Here is a 22,857-nt window from a genome sequence, read left to right as displayed (position 1 = left end):
GAAGTGCGGATTTTAACCACTGAACCAAACAGGTCAGTCCTTGATATTTTACTATTTTCTATGCAAAAAATTATACTTCTGCATCAAATTTCTAAGTCTTACTCCTCTTCCTATAGGCCTTCTCACAGAAGCATTTTCTACTTTGAGTCACTTTAGTTACCACTGCTTGCTCTAACATGTTGCTTAATTACACAGTAATTTGTTGTCATTTGTAATAGTATTTATGACAATTATATATATGTGTGTGTATGCATATATAGATACAGATTAAATGTGGTGGGTTCTCTTAAAATGAAGAGATCTGTTAACTAAAACCAGACAAAGACACTACAAAAAGAGAAAATGACAAGCCAGTATATGATGAATATAGATGCAAAAATACTCAACAAAATATTGGCAAGCCAAATTCAACAACATATAAAGACACACAAAAAAAGCATGTGACAAAACTAAACATTCACTTATGATAAAATCTCTCATCAAAGTTAGTATAGAAAGAATATATCAAACATAATAGAGGCCATGCATGACAAACTAACAGCCAATACTTAATGGTGAAAAGCTGAGAGCCTTTCCTTTATAATCAGGAATAAGCTAAGAATTCACACTCTTGCCACTTCTTATTTAGCACAGTACTGGAAGTCTTAACCACAGCAGTCAGACTGGAAAAAATTGGAAGGCAATAAGTAAAGCTGTCACTATTTGCAGATAACATCATACTATATATAGAAACCCTAAAGTCTGCAGCAAAAAAAAAAAAAAACCTATTAGAACTAGTAAATGAATTCAGTATAGCTGTAAGATATAATTAATATATAGACATCTGTTGTTTTTCTATATACCAATAATGAACTATCAGGAAGAAAAAGCAAGAAAATGCCATTTAAAATTGCATCAAAAACAGTAAAAACACCTAGGAATATACTTAACTAAGGAAGTGAAATACATATACTGTGAAAATTATGAAATGCTGATGAAGAAAACTAAAGATATATACAAAGAAAGGGAAAGATATCCCATGTATTTGGACTGGAAGAACTAATATTGTTAAAATCACGATATTACCCAAAGCAATCTATAGCCCTAATGCAATTCTTATCAAAATACCCATGACATTTTTCACAGAAGTAGAACTAATCCTAAAATTTATACAGAACCACAAAAGATTCTAACTTGCCAAAGCAATCCTGAGAGGGAAAAATAAACAAAACAACGCTGGGAAATCACATGCCCTGGCTCCAAACTACACTACAAAGCTACAGGCATCAGAACAGCATGGCACTGGCACAAAAACAGATATACAGATCGACGGAACAGAACAGAGCCCAGAAATAAACCTATACACCTATGGCCAATTAATTTATGATAAAGGAGGCAAGAATATATTGTACAATAGAGAGAAGAGCCTCCTCAACACACGAAAAACTGGGAAAACTAGACAGCTACATGTAAAAAGAAATAAGAACATTTCCTTACATCATATACAAAACTAAACTCTATTACAAAATAAAACTCTAAATGGATTAAAGGCTAACTCTATGACCAAAAGACATAAATCTCCCAGAAAAGGCCATATGTAGAACATTCACTGACATAAATCATAGCATTATTATTTTGGGTCTGTTTCCGAAGGCAAAAGCAAAAGTAAACAAACAGGACCTATCAACAAAACAAGAAGACAACCTACTAAACGTGGGAAAATACCTGCAAGTGATGTGCTCAATACGGAGTTAATATCCAAAATATACAAACAAGCTCAGACAACTCAACAGCAAAAAAACAAACAACCCAATTAGAAGAATGTGCAAAAGATGTGAACCGACACTTCTCCAGAAAAGATAAACAGATGAACAACAGGCACATGAAACAATGCTCAATGAGTAACCAGTCATCAGAGTATCACAAATCAAAATCACAGTATCACTGCATACCTATAAATATGGCTATCATCAAAAAGTCTACAAATAAATGCTGGCAAGGATGTGGAGAAAAAGGAACCCTAGTATACTGCTGGTGAGACTGTAAATTGGTACAACATTAGAGAAAATAATATGAAAGTTCCTCAAAAAATAAAAAAGAACTACCACATGATCCAGCAATTCCACTCCTGGGTATATACCTGAAGAAAATGAAAACACTAATTTGAAAAGATACATGCACCCCAATGTTCATAGCATCATTATGTACAACAGTCAAGATATGGAAGAAACTTATTAAGTGCCCTTCAACAGATGACTGAATAAAGAAATGAGATATATATATATATATATATATATATATATGTTGTGCGTGTGTGTGTATATGGAAGAATACTAGTCATAAAAAAGAATGAAATTCTGCCATTTGCAGCAATATGGACGAACTCAGAGGGTATTATGCTTAGTGAAATAAGTCAAAGACAAACATTCTATGTCATCACTTATATGCTGAATCTCAAAAACAAACAAAAATAAATTACAAAAGAGAAACAGACTCTTAGATATATAGAGAACAAACTAGTGGTTACCAGTGAGATGAATGAAGAAGGTAAGGGCAAGGTAAAGACATGGGATTAAGAGATAGAAACTACCATGTATAAAATAAATAAGCAACAAGGATATATTGTATAGCACAGGGCAATATAGCCATTATTTTATAACTTTAAATGGAGTATAATCTATAAAAATACTGAATCACTATGTTACATACCTGAAGCTAATATAATGTTGTATATCAACTTACTTAAATTAAAAATACTTTTAAATAGCATTAAAGAAAAAAGTTAGTACTCAGATCCAAAAATAAATAAAGCCCATTATCTCATAATAAGATATGTATAGATGAAAAGAAATCTGAGTGCTCTGATCTTCGGCACAGCAAATACTAGCGGCAGTATAGTGCAATTGTGAACAGCAGACTCTTAAGGCAGACTGAGTTCATAATTCTGGCCTTGGTACTCACTACTGTCCTTTGTACCCTTGGACAACTTAATATCTGTGTCTATCACTTTCATCATTTGGATTTACTATAAAAATTAATAATTTAATATACATAAAATTCTTAAAAAACATCTACCACATAAACTCAATTATATTTTTCTTATGCTATTATCTTAGTTCATATTGCTATAACAAAATACCATAAACTGGTGGCTTATCAAAACAGAAATTTATTTCTCACAGTTCTGGAGGCTGGAAGTCCAAGATCATGGTGCCAGCACGGTCAGGTTCTTGTGAGAGCTCTTTTGCAGGTATCCTCACTGGTATTCTCACATGGCAGGAAAGAGCTAGCCAGCTCTCTGGCCTATTCTTATTAGGGCATTGATCCCATTTATGAGGGCTTCACAGTCCTGATCCAATTATCTACCAAAGGCCTCACCTCCAAATACCATCACACTAGGATTTGGGTTTCAACATATGAATTTAGGGGAACACACTTAGTCCATGGCAGCTGTTAAAAGACTTCTATCCTTTTCCTTTACAGTTGAGGATTCTGAAGCTCAAAGATTCTAACAACTTGCCAAAAGTCACAAAAGATGTAAATAGTAAGGCCAGAAGAAAAACACAGGAATCCTAGTCATGGAGCCCATTCATCTTCACCATGCTAAACTTTATTAGTAATCCTTTTTAGGTAATCAAGTCTGCTTTATGATAAATAAAGAAAACATGGTAAGATGAAAGAAAACAGAAAAAGGAAAATGAAAGGCATTTATTGACACATATTCAAGAATTAAGTAAAGAAGAAAGTAATACCACAATGGACAAAAGAGAACAGAGGTTTATTCAAGTAAATGGAGGGAACAGGAAGACAGTCCAAACAACTGTGTTAAGAATACTAGGCTGGAGATAACAATCAGGCTTTACTTTTCCTTTAAGACATGAAGATACTGTTACGTGCATTTTTAAAAATTGCTTCTTTTACATTAAAAGCTCTTCTTTCTTCAAAAATGTGTGACATACATTAATATTTCACACAGAACTCTGATGTTTACACATGGATGAAGAAATAACATTTCAGAAGTTTAATAAGCTTTCAGGGATGTCAACATCTTTACTATCTACATTTTAAAACTCCTTCAAGTTTCAATCTGTGGGTCATGTTTAGTTTTTGACAAAAAGTTCTAAATGTTTAACAATCATACTATTTGACCATCTTAGGTACTCCCTTAGATAAAACCCAATAACTACTTAAATACAAGTGAAGTTGCTCAGTCGTGTCTGACTCTCTGCGACCCCATGGACTATATATATAACCCACCAGGCTCCTCCGTCCATGGGATTCTACGGGCAGGAATACTGGAGTGGGGTTGCCATGTCCTTCTCCAGGGGATCTTCCCGACCCAGGGATGGAACCCGGGTCTCCCGCATTGCAGGCAGACGCTTTACCCTCTGAGCCACCACAGAAGCCCAAAAAATACAAGTATACTTAAACACAAATTGTGTCCTAATAAAAATACTACCTGCCCCCACCCAAAACCCTCTAAATAAAAAAGTACAGACACATCAGTTTATCAGGACACAAAATTATGTTTTGTAAGAATATTACCTTTCAGAGTATGTGTGAGAGCTTGTACTCTGTATTAAACATCTGTCTCCCTGATTAGACATACTCTACTTACAGCTGTTCTCTTTCTTTAGGCTCCTCTCCTACCATAGCAACCAACACACAGCTCAGGCAACAATAAATATCAGTACGCTATACTAACTGAAAGGCTCTGGTACTGGGTATTTTATGGAACTATACTACAAAGGCAAACTGTTGGAACTTTTAAATGCTTTAAATTTAAAAGATAAAAATATAAACAGCAGAAAATAAATATAGAAAATACATGTTCAAATACACATTCAAGAACATATACTTAGTATACAAAACATAATTCTGTAATCAGAATACTATATTTCCGTAGACTTCCTGACAATATGGTCTTCAGGAAAAAAAAAAAAAAACAACAGAGTACTCTTAGATATAAAGAAGTATTGCTCTAAGAATTATGAAACAACGTAACAGAATACAAGCCAGGCTTCATATCCAAACAGATTGCCCAGTTGTCAATCCAACTACCAATTCAAATTTCCAGAAATACTCAAGTTCCAGGAAATCCAGAAGGAGAGAGCAAACAGTAGAGACCACAATGCTTCAGCCTCAAGATAAAATCATCCGTTCTAACGCTCTGGGTTAAATGATGTGGGCTCTTCTCCCCTTCCTTCAAATTCTGGCAGTAGATGCCAAACACTGTGTTCTCCACATTTTCACACAATAAAAGTCTGTATTGCCCTCTAACTAAAAATAAACTTTAAAAAATAGAATACAAATTTTAAGAAAGATGCAGAAAAAAAAAAGAGTCACATGTTTTAAAAAACAAGAGCTGGACAGCAATAACTGAAGGTCATCCCCTCTCAAACCATTAGGTGCAGAGCTCATCACCGTCTCAGCCTTAAAAGTCCATTACCAGAAGACTATGCCATCAATATAAACCTTTTCAAATTTTGATTTGTATAAAACCAAAAAGGGTTCTGACCTGAGAGTTCACTTTTAATTTTGCAAAGCTTCGTAACTACAGTACTTGAATTCCCTCTGCTGGCACCATAAATTTGCCTAACTCCCATTGCTGCTGTACCTCATGGCTCATCCAATCCCAATTTAAGCCCAGCTTGAGGTTCTTACAGATTTGTGTACAAAATAATTATTACATAATTGGAATCAGGAAAAGACATTTTGAAGATAATCAGGAAAATTCAATATAATCAGACTGATTATCTGCAGTGAAAGGGAACAGTTTTGTTACATAAAACCAGTCCTTGATGATGCAGAGAGGGAAGAGTAGCAAATTAAGAGACCTGGATTTAACCTTCAGTTAGATAACAACTGTGCCCTAACTACAAAACAAATAAACAAACGAAAACCCTTTTACCTGATTGCTAAACTGCCCATCTCACTCAAGAGCTGTCAGGATCAAATAAGTCTCAAAGTGTTTTGAAAAAACAGAAAATGTCACCCAAGTAAAATATTACCTTAATTACAATTATACTTACTGTAATACTGGAAATTACAGTATTATACAGAAATGAATTTTTAAGATCTAGATTTCCAAAATAATAATCCCATCATACTAAACTAGTGATAAAGAGCTTTTTACCCGTTCTACAGATCGTGCTCTCTTCTTTGGCCGAGTAGGCAGCGCATCTTCCTTCGGATTGGTGTCGATTGCCCAATAGGACCCCTAAAGGTAAAGAAATAAATATTAACAGTATATTACAGCAATTCTGTAACATTAAAAATGGACTTTCACAATCTTGTGCTTCAAAAGAAAACATCCTGCAGATGAAATAATGGGAGAGTAGAGTGAGAGGAAACACTAATTTTCAACTAGGAAAAGTAAAAGTTTATGTAAGAAAAGAGTCCATTTATAACTAATTATTAAAGATTAAAAAAATCACAATCTGAAGAAGCCATGCCCAAGAAATGTGTCACAGCCAAATAAAAAAAGGAAAATGACCATCCAAACACATTTAAAATGTAAATATACTGAATCTTATTTGAACATATGTGATCATTACAATAGCATATGACATTCAAGGTAACAGAATGTTTCTTTTAATTTTTTCCCTTAATTTTATTTTTAAATTTGCTATTTTATGGTCTTTTCCTTCCCAGCTTCCTTGCTTTTCCCTGCAGTAATTTTTAAAAATCTTTCTTTCTTTATTTGGCTGCGTCAGGATCTTTTCATTGCAGCGCACAGGCCCCACTGCAGCACAAGCACTCTCTAGTTGTGGCGCACACAGGCACAGCTGCCCCATGGCACGTGGGATCTTAGTTCCTGACAAGGGATCCAACCCACGTCCCAAGCACCGGAAGGAGGATTCTCAACCACCGGACCACCAGGGAGGTCCCCAGAATCTTATGTGTAGTTTCTGCAACCTGGGATCTCACGAAAACTAAACAAGTAAGTGAAACATTTTATAAAACAACTTTCTTGATCACATTTTATACAATAAGTGTACCCTGCGAAGCAATGGTCTATATATATATATCTTTTATTGTTTATTCTAATTTTAACTATTCACTCTCTCTTACTTTTTGATACAAGTTCTCAGACCACTCTTTGAAAAATACATGTTGACGACCTACTGTATTCCAGGCCCTCAAACTGTGACTTCCTCGAAAAGTATCTTGAAAACAAAGATTATACAGTTTGCACATATATGAATGAGGAGATCCAAGTTCAGAAAAATAAGAATCTGAGAGCCAGGACCAGAACCAAGTTTAATCTTGGCCTCTATTATTTAATTAGTCTTCCCAGGTTGCTTTCTCAGGCAATGTTTGACAATGACAATGGAATGACAACATTCCAATCCCAAAGAAAGGCAATTCGAAAGAATGCTCAAACTACCGCACAACTACACTCATCTCACAAGCTAGTAATGCTCAAAATTCTCCAATTCAGGCTTCAGCAATACGTGAACTGTGAACTTCCAGATGTTCAAGCTGCTTTTAGAAAAGGCAGAGGAACCAGAGATCAAATTGCCAACATCTGCTGGATCACTGAAAAAGCAAGCGAGTTTCAGAAAAACATCTATTTCTGCTTTATGGACTATGCCAAAGCCTTTGACTGTGTGGATCACAATAAACTGTGGAAAATTCTGAAAGAGATGGGAATCCCAGACCACCTGACCTGCCTCTTGAGAAACCTATATGCAAGTCAGGAAGCAACAGTTAGAACTGGATATGGAACAACAGACTGGTTCCAAATAGGAAAAGGAGTACGTCAAGGCTGTATATTGTCACCCTGCTTATTTAACTTACATGCATAGGACATTATGAGAAATGCTGGGCTGGAGGAAGCACAAGCTGGAATCAAGATTGCCGGGAGAAATATCAATAACCTCAGATATGCAGATGACACCACACTTATGGCAGAAAGCAAAGAAGAACTAAAGAGCCTCTTGATGAAAGTGAAAGAGGAGAGTGAAAAAGTTGGCTTAAAACTCAGCATTCAGAAAACTAAGATCATGATGGCATCTGGTCCTATCATTTCATGGCAAATAGAAGGGGAAACAGTGGCTGACTATTTTTTTGGGCTCCAAAATCACTGCAGATGGTGATTGCAGCCATGAAATTAAAAGACGCTTACTCCTTGGAAGGAAAGTTATGACCAACCTAGACAGCATATTAAAAAGCAGAGACATTAACTTTGCCAACAAAGGTCCGTCTAGTCAAGGCTATGGTTTTTCCAGTGGTCATGGATGGCTGTGAGAGTTGGACTATAAAGAAAGCTCAGTGCAGAAGAATTGATGCCTTTGAACTGTGGTGTTGGAGAAGACTCTTGAGAGCCCCTTGGACTGCAAGGAGATCCAACCAGTCCATCCTAAAGGAATCAGTCCTGGGTGTTCATTGGAAGGACTGATGTTGAAGCTGAAACTGCAACACTTTGGCCACCTGATGCAAAGAGATGACTCATTTGAAAAGACCCTGATGCTGGGAAAGATTGAGGGTGGGAGGAGAAGAGGACGACAGAGGATGAGATGGCACCACCGACTCAATGGACATGGGTTTGAGTAAACTCTGGGAGTTGGTGATGGACAGGGAGGCCTGGCATGCTGCGGTTCATGGGGTCTCAAAGAGTCAGATACGACTGAGCGACTGAACTGAAACTGAAATTTGACAATGACGGGAAGTGCAGCTTTCATCTATCAATTGTTGTGCCCCACATGAATTATCTGCATGTACCTCCTTAAATACACCATGTTCTTTCATGCATCTGTGCCTGTCCTACATGCTCATCTTGCCTGTAACAGCTACCTTACCACTGACAAACTCATATTCTACCTCCAAATGTTAGCTCAGATGTTAACTAAAGGAATCCTTCTCTGATCCTTTTACAATACTCAAGAATTCATTGCTCTCTCTATAAGATCTCTCTGTACTATTTATGGGGCTTCCCAAGTGGCGCCAGTGGTAAAGAACTACCTACCAATGCAGGAGACATAAGAGACTCAGGTTTGATCCCTGGGTCGGGAAGATCCCCTGGAGGAGGGCATGGCAACCCACTCCAGTATTGCTGCCTGAAGAATCCCATGGACAGAGGAATTTGGCAGGCTACAGTTCCTAGGGTCGCAGAGTCATATACAACTGAAGTGACTTGGAGCACACACACACAAGCACATATAGCACATCCTTTTTAGGCTACAAATTCCTTGAAGTATAGAAAGTCATTTCTATATCCACGGTGCCAGGTACCATATCAGACACAGAGTAAGTACTCAATAAACATGTGTTAAAATGGGGGTAGAGGGAAGGTAATGCACAAATCATGCCGAGTACAGGGTATAACACCAGGCTTCCCCAGACCCTAATCTAGGCAGTATCTCACTTCACACACAGCTATACCGGGGCATTCTCCCATGTTATCTTTTCTAAGTGGTCACTGCATTTCAGCTAATAAGCCTACCAGACCTGATGTAATCTTGCCAAGAACCATGTAAAATGCAAATGCTACAGAAATTAAGCACTAAAAATTAAAAGCAATTTCATAACTATGGTTCAGGCTAGCAGGTCTCAAAATAAGCAAAGCAAGAAAAAGTTCTACACCCAGCTGTTACTGAAGTTGAAAGTGAAGCAGGAAGATAAATACTCAAAATCAATGGACAACAGTTTAAATCACTGTTCATGGAAATGATAAATTTCAGTGTTTAGTTTGTTTTGCATGAGTGTGTATATTTGTATTAATCTGAGAAACCACTTACTGTCCAAACATTACAGTGATTTGTTATTAAACATTTTAATAAAACTACAAAAACAAATATGTATCTGTCCTTCCACACAAAATATGGCTGACTGTAGTTTATCACAAATAGATCAACAAAAGAGAAAACAACTGTTCATCAGCCTAACCCTATCCACTATGTATTTATTAGGTTGGTGCAAATGTAATTGCGGTTTTGCACTGATGAACTTTGCCATTTGATATTGGAATACATTCTTAAACAAATGTGGTTATGTTATACATCATTTTAATGTGCATTTCTCTTTATTTTTTTGGCTAATGATTTATTACTTGCTGTTTATTTTATATTTATTTTAGACAACAGAAATGATGCTAGACAAAAAGCAAATTCAAGTGATTTTTTTTATCCAAGTTCAAAATGGGCCATAAAGCAGCAAAGACAACTTGCAACATCAACAATGCAGTTGGCCCAAGAACTGCTAACATATAGTGCAGTAGTGGTTCAAGAAGTTTTGCAAAGGAGACGAGAGCCTTCAAGATGAAGAGCACAGTGACTGGCCACTGGAAGTTGACAATGACCAACTGCAAGCCTAGACAGCATATTAAAAAGCAGAGACATTACTTTGCCAACAAAGGTCCGTCTAGTCAAGGCTATGGTTTTTCCAGTAGTCATGTGTGGATGTGAGAGCTGGACTATAAAGAAAGCTGAGTGCAGAAGAATTGATGCTTTTGAACTGTGGTGTTGGAGAAGATTCTTAAGAGTCCCTTGGACTGCGAGGAGATCCAACTGGTCCATCCTAAAGGAGATCAGTCCTGGGTGTTCATTAGAAGGACTGATGCTGAAGCTGAAACTGCAACACTTTGGCCACCTGATGGGAAGAGCTGACTCATTTGAAAAGACCCTGATGCTAGAAAAGATTGAAGGTGGGAGTAGGGGATGACAGAGGATGAGATGGTGGGATGGCATCACCGACACAATGGACATGGGTTTGGGTGGACTCCAGGAGTTGATGATGGACAGGGAGGCCTGGCATGCTGTGGTTCATGGGGTCGCAAAGAGTCAGACAGGACTGAGCAACTGAACTGAACTGAATGAACTGCAAGCCATCATCGAAGCTGATCCTCTTAAAGCTACTCAATGTCGACCATTCTACATTTGAAGCAAATTGGTAAAGTGAAAAGGTTCAGTAAGTGGGTGTCTATGAGGTGACTGCAAATAAAAAAAAACCAGTTCTAAAGTGTCATCTTTTCTTATTCTACACAACAACGATGAACCATTTCTCAACTGGATTGTGACATGCAATAAAAAGTGGATTTTATATGACAACCAGCGATGACCTGCTCAGTGACTGGACCAAGAAGAAGCTCCAAAGCACTTCCCAAAGCCAAACTTGTACCAAAACATGTCACTGTCGCTGTTTGGTGGTCTGCTGCCTGTCTGACCACTACAGCTTTCTGAATCTTGGCGAGAAGATGAGAAGCATGCCCAGCAAACTGATGAGATACACCAAAAACTGCAACAAGTGCAGCGAGCACTGGTCAACAGAATGGGCCCAACTCTTCTCCATGATAACGCCTGGAAACATGTTGCACAACCAATGCTTCAAAAGTTGAACTGGGCTGCAAAGTTTTGTTTTGCTTCATCCACCATATTCACCCAACCTCTTGCTAACTGACTACCACTTCTTCAAGCAGTTCAACAAACTTTTCGTAGGGAAAACATTTTCACAACCAGCAGGAAACAGAAAATGCTTTCCAAGAATTCCGTCGAATTCCCAAAACATGGATTTTTACACCATAGGAATAAACAAACTTATTTCTCATTGGCAGAATGTACTGATTATAATGGTTCCTATTTTGACTAAAAAAGATGTGTTTGAGCCTAAGTTATAATAATTTTAAAAATCATGGTCTGAAACTTCAGTTACTTTTTCAAAACTTAAGACAAAATCCTGAATGCCCATATTTCCAGAAAAACAGTCTGAAAAGATACATGCACCCCAAATTTCATAGCACTATTCTCAACAGTCAAGACAGGGAAACGACCTAAATGCCCATTGTTAGATGAATGGATAAAGAGGATGTGGTGTGTATGTCCAATAGAATATTACTCAGCCACACAAAAAAAAGAATGAAATAATGCCATTTGCAGCTACACAGACGGACCCAGAGATTATCATACTAAATGAAGTCAGAAAAACACTGTATGATATCAATTATATGTGGAATCTAAAATATGACACAAATGAACTTATGTACAAAACAGAAACAAACTCACTGACATAGAGAATAGATTTGTGGTTGCCAAAGGGGTGAGGGGGAAAGGAAGAGTTAGACTGAATTTGGGACTAGTGGGTGCAAGCTATGATATATAGAGAATGGGGGCTTCCCAGGTGGGTTAGCGATAAAGAACAGCCAGTCAATGCAGGAGACGTAAGAGACATGGGTTTGATCCCTGGGTCAGGAAGACCTCCTAGAGGAGGGCTTGGCAACCCACTCCAGTAATCTAGCCTGGAGAACCCCACAGACAGAGGAGCCTGGCGGGCTACAGTTCATGGCACTGCAAACAGCGGAACACAGCTGAAGCAACTTCGCACATACAGAGAAGGGGTAAACAACAAGCTCCTACTGGGTAACACAGGGAGCCGTATTCAGTCTTCTGTAATAAACCATAATGAAAAAGTTTAGGCATAACTGAATCACTTTACTGTGTACCAGAAACTAACACAACCTACAATCTTGTAAATCAACTATGCTTAATAAAACCAAAACAAACAAACAAAAAATCCTGAATGCTCAAATGCAAAAACAACTGAAATGATTCACAGAAGAAGTTGCAAAATCTACCTAGTGGCTCTTGCTAACCTATTATCTGAGTTTCATCTATGAAACCATCAGTTTCAATTAAAGGACTGAAAACCCCCCTTTGCAAATCAAAACTGCAAGACACCATCTGACACACATTAGGATATCTATCATCAAAAAACAATATAACGTGTTGGTGGCAATGGGGAGAAACTGGAACCTTTGTACACAGCTAGTGGAAATGTAAAGTGGTACACCTACTGTGGAAAATGGTATGGCAACTGCTCAAAAATTTAAACAAAATTACCATATGATAATCAATTTCACTTCAAGGTTCTATATATACCCAAAGAATCAAAAGCAGGGACATGAACCATCTGTACCATCATGTTCATAGCAAGCTATTCCCAATAGTTAAAACGTGAAAGCAACACAAGTGTCGATGGATAAACATAAATAAGGTATATACATGCAAAGGAACATTATTCACTCTTTAATAAATTCTGATATATGCATGCTATAAGTAAACCTTGAAGACATGCTAAGTGAAATAAATCAGTCAAAAAAAGGAAAATACTGTGTGATTCTACAAACATGAGGTACCTAGGGAAGTCCATATCACATAAACAGAAAGTAGTGGTGGTTGCCAGGAGTTGGGGGGAGGGAAGATACGGAACTACATTTAACAGGTACAGAGATCAGTTTGGGAAGATGATTAACTTCTGGAGATGGATGATGGTGATGGTTGTACAACAATATTAATGGACTTAACGCCACTGAATTATACACTTAAAAAATAACTACAATGGTTAACTTTGCTGTATTTTACCCTACACACACAAAAATACCTTTCAGCTACCTTTAAAAAGCAACTACCTTTTTCTTCCTTATTAAACAATATTTCCACAAAAAATAAATGGCTTAAATATTGCCAATCAACACACATTCCATCAAATGTCTTCCCAGAGCAGGGCCTACTCCTACAGGTTTAAATAGAGCAAGTAAGAAATAAGAACTTTTAGTTTCCTGGTTTTATTTTTAAAATCAAGTTTATTGAAGTATATTTTTTTAAAAATAAAATGCACCTATCTTAAGTATACAGTTAAAGAAGCTTTGACAAATGTATATACATGCACACAACACCAAAATCAAAATAAAGAACATTTTCATCACCCTAAAAAGCTCCTCTATGTGGCTCAACAAGCAATCCCTCTTCCTATGTTCCCACATCTCCATCCCATACAGCTACTCATCTGCTTCATATTATTATAGTTTTGCATTTTCCAAAATTTCACATGAACTCAAATTGTCACACTATTGTCTACTGCTATTATTAGCAATATATGAGTTGAACTGCTCCATGTCTTTGACAATACTTGATAATTAAGTCTTACCAATTACAACCATCTAGGGGATGTGCAGTTGTACCTCAGTGATTTTCATGTGCATTTCCATCATGAATAATGTTGACAGGCATCTCTGCATGTGCTTACTAGCATCTAGGTATCCTTTGCAAAGCAGTCATTCATAAATTTGACCACATGGTTTATTTAGGTTATATAAGACTTTTGATTATTTTTAAGAATTTTTATACTTTTTAAATAACAAGTCTTTTGTCAGAGATAGATATACAGTTAACTTTCTGTGTAAGTGTGAGGGTAAGGATCAATATAAATTTTTCTTCCACCAAGATATAAACATTTCTTGAAAAAAGACTATGTCCTTTCCCCGGTGAATTACACTGGCTTCTACCAAAAATCAACTGGATATATATGTAAGTCTGCTCCTTAACTCTATTCTGTTCCATTGATCTACACATCTATCCCTGTGCTAATACCACTTTGCCTTGATTACTATAGCTATATCGAAAGTCTTGAAATCAAGCACTATAGTCCTACAATCTTCTCCCCCCTCCCCGAAAATTGTTTTGCCAATTCTAGGTCCTTTGCATTTCCATATGACTAAGAGAATCAGACTATCAATTTCTAAAAAAGAAGCCAGCTAGGATTTTTATTGGGATTGCATTAACTCTATAAACCAATTTGGGGACGACGGACGTCTACGAGTCCTCTATTCCACAAATGTGCTACATCTTTCCATTTACTTTGGTCCTGCTTTATTTCTCAGTAGTGTTTTACAATTTTCAATAAATAAGCTGCATGTATTTTGTCACAATGTACCCGTAAAGTATTTCACTATTTTGGATGCTACTGTAAATGGAACTGCTTTTCTTTTACACTTCATTTTCCAACCATTAATTGACAGCATTAAAAAACTAAACTAAAAAAACGGTACTGACTTGTATCTTATGACTTTGCTAAACACACTTATTAGTTCTACCAGCTATTCCATAGACTCTTTAGGATTTTCTACATATGCAATAAAGTCACTTGCAAACATAAGAAAATTTTATTCTTTTTCAACCTGGGTGTCTTTTATTTTTTCCTTTGCCTTACTCCATTGACTTGAACTTTTAACAGAACAATGGTAACAGTGAATACAAGTATTTTTGTTTATTTCTCAATCTCAGAGGAAAAGCATTCAGTGTCTCACTACGAAATATGATATAAATTTTAGGTTTTTTATAGATGTCCTTAAATAAAGGAAATTCCTTTATATACGTAGCTTGCTGAATGAGTATCAGATTTCGTAAAAAATGTTCTGACTTGAGATGTGATTTTCCAGTATTCTTCTGCTCACACGGTGAGTTACATCACTTGGTTTTTTAATTTCAACCTGCAATGCATTCTCGGGACAAATCCTTCGTGCTCATGGTGTATTTTCCCTTTTATATATCAATGAATTTAATTTGCTAATATTGTGTTAAAGATTACTAGGTCTAAGTTCACAAAGATACTGGTCTATAGACCTGTTACTTCTTTGCCATTACAGTGATGCTGACAAAATGAACTGATCCTTCATTCATGTTTTTTTTGGTAAGAATTTGTGTAAGACTGGCATTGTTTCTTCTTGTTTCATTGCTTTTTGTTTATTTTCTATTTATTTATTTACCTTTATTATTTTCTTCCTTCTACTTACTTTGGATTCAACTTGTTCTTATTTTTTAACTTCTTAAGAAACATGCTTAAAGTAATGGATTTTGGACCCGTCTGATTTTTCAAATGAAAGCATTTAAATTTTTATATTTTCTGCTCTCATCACTCAGTTCAAATATTTTCTAATATTCTTATGATTTCTTTGACCCAGAGATACGTTAGAACTACATTAATTTCTAAATGTTTGGAATTTCCTAAGAATTTCCTAAGTATCTTCTTGTTTTTTCTTCCTAATCTAATTCTTCTAGTCAAAAAATATACATCTCGAAGATTTCATCATTTAGAAGGGATTAATATCTAATTTAACAGTTCACACAACATCGCTAACCACCAGGGAAATGCTGATGGGATACCACCTCATACCCAGAATGGTTATCATCAAAAAGACCACAGATAACAAATGCTGGAAAGAATGTGAAAAAAAGGGAACTCCTTTACACTGCTGGTGGGACTGTACAATGGTTGAGTCACTGTGGAAAACAGTATGGAGGTTTTCCAAAAAAATTAAAAATAGAAATAGGATGTGATCCACCAATTCCATTCCTGGGTATATGTGTAAAATAAATAAGCCACAAGGATATATTGTACAGCACAGGGAATATAGTCAATATTTTATAATAACTATAAATATGACCTTTAAAAATTGTGAATCACTATTCTTTATGTGATACACTTGAAACTTATATAATACACTACATCAGCTGCACCATAATTAAAAAATTGTGGATTTGCTGATTTCTCTTCTTAGTTCTGATAATTTTTGTTTGATTTCTTGAAGTTCTATTTTTGGACACATACATTTATAAGTCTCAGATGTTCCTGATCAATTGATCTTTTCTTCTGGTGTATCCAATATTTTGTTAAGGCCATTCATTAAATTACTCATTTAGTTATTGTATTTTCAGCTCTACAATTTTTCTTTGGTTCTTTTTCTAGTTTCCATCTGTAGGCAAATTCCCTCTCCATTCATTAATTATTAGAGTATGTTTTAATTCTTTCAACATATTTATAATGGCTGTTTTGAAATCTGTGTCTGCTAAATCCACACTTGTTTCACCTGATTCAGGAGCTGAGACAACTTCAACTCTTATCAAAGTCACACTGACATCAGTCTCTTTCACTTCCTTCACTGACTGCTAGGCAAGCTCCCTGTAAAATTTTCCCTACGTAATACACCATGTTAGATTCCAACAAAAGTACTATAGGCATACCTCGGCAATATTGCAGGTTCAGTTGCAGACCACTGCAATTTAAAACAAATATCACAATAAAGCAAATCATGAATTTTTTAGTTTCACAGTACATATAAAAGTTATGTTTACACTACACTGTAGTCTATTAAGTGTGCAACAGCATTATGTCTAAAAAAAACAATGTACAACCTTAACTTGAAAATACTTTATTGCTAAAAAATACTAACCATCAATACTGAGCCATCAGGTAGTCATAATCTTTTTGCTGGCAGAGGGAGGGTCTTGCCTCTATGCTGATGGCTGCCGACTATTCAACATAGTAGGTGCTAAAAGTTGAACGGTAGCTGTGTGGCAAATAAGACAACCATGAAGTCTGCCACATCGACTGACTCCTCCTTTCATGAACTATTTCTCTGTAGCATGTAATACTATTTGATAGGATTTGACCCACAGAATTTCTTTTAAAATTAGAATCAATCTTCTCAAATCCTGTTACTGCTTTCTCTACCAAGTTTATGTAATATGCTAAATTCCTCTGCTGTTGTTTCAACAATCTTCACCTTCACCAGGAGTAGATTCCATCTCAAGGAGCCATTTTCTTTGCTCATCCCTAAGGAGCAATTCCTTAACCATTAAAGTTTTGTCAAAAGTTTGCAGCAGTTCAGGCTCCACTTCTGATTCTAGTTCTCTTTCTATTTCCCCTTCACATCTGCAGTTACTTCTCCACTGAAGTCTAGAACCCCTCAAAGCCATCCATGCCGGTTGGAATTAACCTCTATCAAAATCCTGTTAATGTTGATATTTTGACCTCTTCCAATGAATCCGTGTTTCTAATACCATACAGAATGCTGGATTCTTTCCAGAACACTTTCAATTTCCTTTGCCCAGATCCATCAGAGGAATCACTAGATTCTTACGAAACACACTTTGTCAATAGTGGGTTTAACATACTGAGTAAACCACGCTGTCAGACGTACTGTGGTGGTCAAAATGATAAATGAGCACTGGCTTCAACTTAAAGTCACCAGCTACCTTAGCCCCTAACAGGAGAGTCAGTCTGTCCTTGGAAGCTTTGCAGCCAGGCACTGACTTCTCCTCTTTATCTACAAAAGTCCTACATGGCATCATCTTCTAGTAGAAGGTTGTTCTGTCAACACTGAAAATCTGTTGTTTAGTGTTGCCATCACAAAGAATTGTCTTAGCTAGACTAGACTGTGGATAACTTGCTGCAGCTTCTACATCAGCATTTGCTGTTTCACCTTGCACTCTCATGCTATGGAGACAGCTTCATTCCTTAAACCTCATGAACCAATCTCTGCTAGCTTCAAACTTTTCTTCTGCAGCCTCCTCATAGTTCTCAGCCTTCATATAATTGAAGAGAGTTAGGGCCTTGCTCTGGATTAGGCTTTGGCTTAGAGTAAAGTTGTAGCTAGTCTGATCTTCTACCCATACACTAAAACTTTGTCCTTATCAATATTAACACTATTTTGCTTTCTTATCGTTTGTGTTTTCAGTGGAGGAGGACTTTAATTTCCTTCAGGACTTTTCCTTTGCACTCACAACTTGGTTAAATGTTTGGCACAAGAGCTTTCAGTCTATCTCAGCTTTTGACATGCTTTTTTCACTAAGTTTAATCATTTTTCTTTCAATGTGAAACTTTTTAAAATTTTATTTTTGGGCTGTGCTGGCTCAGGATTTTCTCTAGCTGCAGCAAGTGGAGGCTACTCTCTAGTTGCCGTGCATGGGCTTCTCATTGCAGTAGCTTCTCTTTGTTGCTGACCACAGGCTCTAGGGCACACAGGCCTCAGTGCTTGGAGCACAAGGGCTCAGGAGCTGCAGTTCCCAGGCTCCACAGCACAGGCTCAATAGTTGTGGTACAAAAGTCTTAGCTGCTCCGTGGCATGTGGGATCTTCCTGGACCAGGGACTGAACCCATGTCTCCTGCACTGGCAGGAGGATTCTTTTATCACTGAGCCACCAGGGAAACCTTAAGCTTAATCATTTTTAGTTTTTGATTTAAAGTGACAGACATGCAACTCTTCCTTTCACTTGAACACCTGGGAGTCACTGCAGAGTTATTAGTTGGCCTAATTTCAATACTGATGTCTCAGGGAATAGGGGTGCTCAAGAAGAAGAAAAGAAATGAAAATTGGAGGAAAGTCCAAAAAGTTTAACAGAATACAAACAACATTTATCAATTAAGTTTGTGGTCTTATATGAATGTGGTTCATAGTACCCTAAAACAATTGTAACAGTAACATAAAAGATCACCAATCACAAATCACCATCACAAATAAAGTAATAAAATTAAGTTTGAAATACTGCAACAATTACCAAAATGTGACACAGAGACATGAAGTGAGCATATGCTATTGGAAAAATGGTGCCAAATAAACCTGCTTGACACAGGGTTGACACAAATGTCAATTTCTTTAAAATGCAATATCTGCAAAGCACAATAAAATGAGGTATACTTATACAAAATTTAGAAGGTCATGTGATATCCAGAAGAGAAGATCTATCAGCCCACAAACCTGAATTCAAATCCCAGATCTGGTTCAATAATCTTGGACTAATTAACAAACCTTTGATTCCCTTTTCTCATTTCTCTTTCACAGAGTTATCAGGACAATCAGCCCTAAGTATACACCAGGAAAACTAGCCATCAGTATTTACTATCTGTGTTCAATACATACTTCTTGTTTATAGGGAAGTCATTTTGCAAATAATTTACAGAATCAATAATAAAAGGGTAGTGGAGGAAAAAGACACTGGGATATTTCTGTAGGAATTGAAACATAGCAAACCCAAATGTTCTATATTTTATATATACTTAATATATTCAAATTTGTCTGACTTTGAAGGTTATGTAGGTACATGTATCAACTGCTCACTATCTTTTGAATGTAACTAACTGCTTAACTTGTCATGCATGAAACTAAAACACCTATCTTGTAAACACTGATTCCAGATTTGTAATCTCTAAAATCTTCCACTTCATTATTATTTGTGGGTTTTTTCTTATACTTTACTATCAAAAAGCAATGCTTTTGATATTACTAAAACTATCAAAACTTATTCCAGGTAATAAATATGTAAAAAATTCTAGCATATCATCACTTCCTGTTCTTCCTTTATATTTTCAAAATAAAATACATTTGTAATTTTCAATGGCTCAGAATTTTGCTGAAGGCTGGCCATTTCTATTCATAATTGCAAAAAATTTTCATATTTGCTTTATAAATCCCAAATAGAATGATGAATTCAATTTACATTTTCATTTTGTATCAATTTCCTTGTTAACACTTTTGTTTACACATCAAACTTTAGGATCTGTCCACAAATGAACTATAACAAGTGAATTTTGGTGCACAAACATCATAAAAGATGAGAAATACTGTAACATGACTTTCTAGGGGCAAAATGGGATGATTCACATTCTAGTCCCAAAGTGCTGCATGATGAAGACCTTCTCGTTGAAGGATAAATTGGGTGAGAGTAACATATATGCTTCTGTCCTTAAAAATACTGGATTGGCCAAAATGTTCATTCAAGAATGTATTGGAAAACCCAAAGGACCTTCTTAGCCAACCCAATATATCACTAACTCAGAATTTCTTGGGTTTGGGGAACTAATCTATAATATTATCAACTCAATTTCACCATCATGATTAGAGTGCTGCTATCTGTCTTTGTATTCATCTTCTGATTTTACTGATAAAAGCAAACAATTTTCCTCTGTCAGTATGAGCAGAAAAAAAAATACCTAAACTCGCAACTATGTTCAATGAAAACTAAAAGAAAAAAAAAGACTAGACTTAAAATGGCATCTACAGACTTTTATTATATTTTTTTTGAAGATGCAATACTTTGGCCAACACAATAAAACTGAAGGATAATAGTGATATTTCAATACTACATCCTCCTTCTAGGTCATTCAATCATTCCGCTGTATTCTTGCTATTTCAGAGCTTGGGCACTGAATCTACAACCAAGATTACTCTACCAGCAAGGATCTCATTCAAAATTGATGGAGAAACCAGAAGCTTCACAGATTTGCCAAGCAAAAGTTCAGAGAAGTTAGTACCATCAAACCAGCTTTACAACAAATTTTAAAAGGACTTCTATAGGCAGAAAACACAAGAGAAGGAAAAAATCTAAAAAACAAATCCAAAACAATTAAGAAAACACCAATAGGAACATTTATACATAAATAACTACTTTAAATGTAAATGGATTTAATGCTCCACCAAAAGACACAGACTGGCTAAATGGATACAAAAATAAGAAAAAACCCACAAGTAATAATGAAGTAGAAGATTTTAGAGACTACAAATCTGGAATCAGTGTTTACAAGATAGGTGTTTTAGTTTCATGCAAGACAGTATACTGTCTACTAGAGACCCACTTCAGAGCGAGAGACACATACAGACTAAAAGTCAGAGGATGGAAAAAGATACTCCATGCGAATGGAAATCAAAAGAAAACCAGAATAGCACCCTCATATCAGACAAAACAGACCTTAAAATAAAGAATACTATAAGAGATAAGGAAGGGAATTACATAAAGATCAGGGATCCATCCAAGAAGATAAAGCAATTGTAATTATTATGCACCCAATGGAGGAGTGTCTTTTTCCATCCTCTCGCTTTCTTCACAAATGCACATGGAGTGTTCTCCAGGACAGACCACACCTTGGGTTACAAATCAAGCCTCAGTACATTTAAGAAAATCAAAATCACATCAAGCATCTTTTCTCACCAGTATATTCTGCATTTGGATGCAATGTCCTGAAGATATCAATTAGGGCCATCTGGTCTAATATGTCATTTAAGGCTTATGTTTCTTTATTAATTTTCTGTTTTGATGGTCTGTCCATTGGTATAAGTGGGGTGTTAAAGTCTCCTATTATTATTGTGTTACTGTCATTTTCTCCTTTTATGTCTGTTAGTGTTGACCTTATGTATTGTCCGACTCTTTGCGACCCATGGGCTGTAGCCTGTCAGGCTCCACTGTCCATGGGATTCTCCAGCCTAGAATACTGGAGTGGATTGCCATTTCCTCCTCCAGGGGATCTTCCCAACACAAGAATCGAACCAGGGTCTCCTCCACATTTCAGGCAGATTCCTTACCATCTGAGCCACCAGGGAAAAGGAGGAAATTAAAAAATTCCTCTAAGATTCCTTGCTAAATTGTTGCTAAATTCCTTTTAGCAACAAGAAAAGGGTGCCCACTCTTGCCACTATTGTTCAACATAGTTTTGGAAGTCCTAGTCACAGCAAAAAGAGAAGAAAAAGAAATAAAAGGAATCCAGATTGGAAAAGAAGTAAAATTCTCACTGTTTGCAGATGTCATACTACACATAGAAAACCCTAAAGATACTACCAGAAAATTACTGGAGCTAATTAGTGAAATTTCATGAAGTTGCAGGATACAAAATCAGTACACAGAAAATACTTGCATTCCTATACACTAACAATGAGAAATCAGAAAGAGAAATTAAGGAATCAATCCCATTCTCCACTGCAACAAAAAGTATAAAACACCTAGGGATAAACCTACCTAAGGAGACAAAAGAGCTATATACAGAAAACAATAAGAAATCAAAGATGAAAGAAATCAAAGACGACATAAACAGATGGAAGGATATACCATGTTCTTGGATTGGAAGAATCAGTACTGTGAAAACAACTATACTACCCAAAGCAATCTACAGATACAATATGATTCTTATCAAATTACTAATAGCATTATTCATAGAACTAGAACAAAAAAATTCCACAATTCATATGGAAATACAAAAGACCCCTAACAGCCAAAGCATTATGGAGAAAGAAGAATGGAGCTGAAGGAATCAACATTCCTGACTTCAGACTATATTACAAAGCTATTAAATTACAGTCATCAACACAGTATGGTACTGGCACAAAGGCAGAAATAAAGACCAATGGAACAAGAAAGTCCAGAGATAAACCCATGCACCTATGGGCACCTTATCTATGACAAAGGAAATAAGAACATACAATGGAGAAAAGATAGTCTCTTCAGTAAGTGGTGCTGGGAAAACTGGACCACCTATGTGTAAAAGAATGAAATTAGA

General features: G+C 36.3%; 1 protein-coding gene across 4 annotated transcripts in view; it reads right to left on the bottom strand.

The window, feature by feature from the left end:
- FOXJ3 (forkhead box J3) overlaps positions 1 to 22,857 on the bottom strand; it is a 141,243-nt gene that overhangs the window by 44,251 nt on the left and 74,135 nt on the right. For all 4 annotated transcript variants that reach the window (XM_043875804.1, XM_043875803.1, XM_043875806.1 and 1 more), the window contains exon 5: positions 6,116 to 6,199. In XM_043875804.1, the coding sequence (XP_043731739.1) occupies positions 6,116 to 6,199 (84 nt within the window). The remainder of the gene's footprint in view (positions 1 to 6,115; positions 6,200 to 22,857) is intronic.

This window comes from Cervus elaphus, chromosome 20 (assembly GCF_910594005.1).
Source record: "Cervus elaphus chromosome 20, mCerEla1.1, whole genome shotgun sequence".
Taxonomy (NCBI): Eukaryota; Metazoa; Chordata; class Mammalia; order Artiodactyla; family Cervidae; genus Cervus; species Cervus elaphus.
This window is presented reverse-complemented; position numbering and strand designations above follow the sequence as displayed.